Raw genomic sequence first — 1,244 nt, 5'->3', positions numbered from 1 at the left:
GTCTCCTATGGGGGAAATGTCTCTAAAGTGAATGCCAAGGAGATCCCACACCCAAAATTCTCAGCTATATGTAGACCATGCATAGAGCTCTGGGGAGGGCTGTGTAGGCAGTCTTTGCATTCCCCTATTGCCATGACCCTGCTGTGTAGCCAGCAAGTGCCTGGTCTACTTGAAATCTTACTATCCACTATACAGCAGGCAGAGAAATCTTTAGGCCAGTAAGACATCCAGATGCACCTGTTCCCTATAAATACCTTTGATTTGAATTATACAACCACTCTGTGTGAGGGATTTCTATAGGACTGGCTGCAGGATCAGTCCCTAGGAGTTTTAGCCATCTTCACATTTTTCCCCATATTATCGACCAGAATTGTAGTTTTTTACCTCTGAAGGAAAATCTTTGTATATGTACTGTTTCTCTGAAACAGGTCGTTGTATCGCCAACAAGTTGGAATGCAATGGAGAAAATGACTGTGGGGACAACTCTGATGAAAGGAACTGTAGACAGAAAAAGTCTGTGTGCAACAAGATATATGGCAGCATCCCTGGTGTGCAGTTAATGGGCCAGGGGTAAGTTGTTCCTGCTCACCTTTTCATGGGGACAGTCTTGTTATTGCATTCAATTCTGCAGACAATGAAAGATGGATGCATGTATTGCTTCCCACTGCACCAAGGGCAAAGCTATATCTTCAGAAACATGTGTTAAGAGATGAGCTTTTATGGAGTCATGCAAAGATGTCAATCACAAAAGCAGGAAGAGATTTAAAAAATTTAAATTATTTTGATATCTTTATATAATATCCATAAATCACATAAATATATAAAACATCCAAAAATATAATAAATACTGGTTTTAATGTTATACTCATAAATATAAAATATATTTAAAAATAATTTATTTTTATTGTCATTATAAGGGAGCCAGGTTTTCCATTTCCCAAAGAAAAATAGGTAAAACCTGCAGATTTGCCCTTTTAAAAGAGAGAAAAAAGAAGATTTTTAATTTTAACAGAGATACCCATGGATTTTCCACTTTTACAAAGTGCTCTCTGCAGGCCAGCAGAGTTCCAGCCTGCAAGAGCTTCTTACAAAAAGAGCAGCAAACCCTAAACCCCGTCCGAAGTGGGAGGGTGAGGGGTAAGTGGTGGGGCCTGAGACTAAATCAGGGAGGGCTTGGCTCAGGATTGCTTTTCCTCCTGGATCCTTTGAGGCAAGTGGAGCTTGCAGGGGGCTGTGGGGGAGGA

At 40.6% G+C, this 1,244-nt stretch overlaps 1 protein-coding gene across 1 annotated transcript in view; it reads left to right on the top strand.

Moving 5' to 3' along the window:
• The window catches only part of LOC102376310 (complement component C6-like), a 51,336-nt gene that overhangs the window by 12,127 nt on the left and 37,965 nt on the right, over positions 1–1,244 (top strand). The window contains exon 6 of the mRNA XM_014524592.2: positions 429–570. Within this exon, the coding sequence (XP_014380078.1) occupies positions 429–570 (142 nt within the window). The remainder of the gene's footprint in view (positions 1–428; positions 571–1,244) is intronic.

The sequence above is a fragment of the Alligator sinensis genome, unplaced genomic scaffold (assembly GCF_000455745.1).
Source record: "Alligator sinensis unplaced genomic scaffold, ASM45574v1 scaffold667_1, whole genome shotgun sequence".
Classification (NCBI taxonomy): Eukaryota; Metazoa; Chordata; order Crocodylia; family Alligatoridae; genus Alligator; species Alligator sinensis.
The sequence above is the reverse complement of the archived record's forward strand: the minus strand, read 5'-3'. Positions and strand labels throughout refer to the sequence as shown.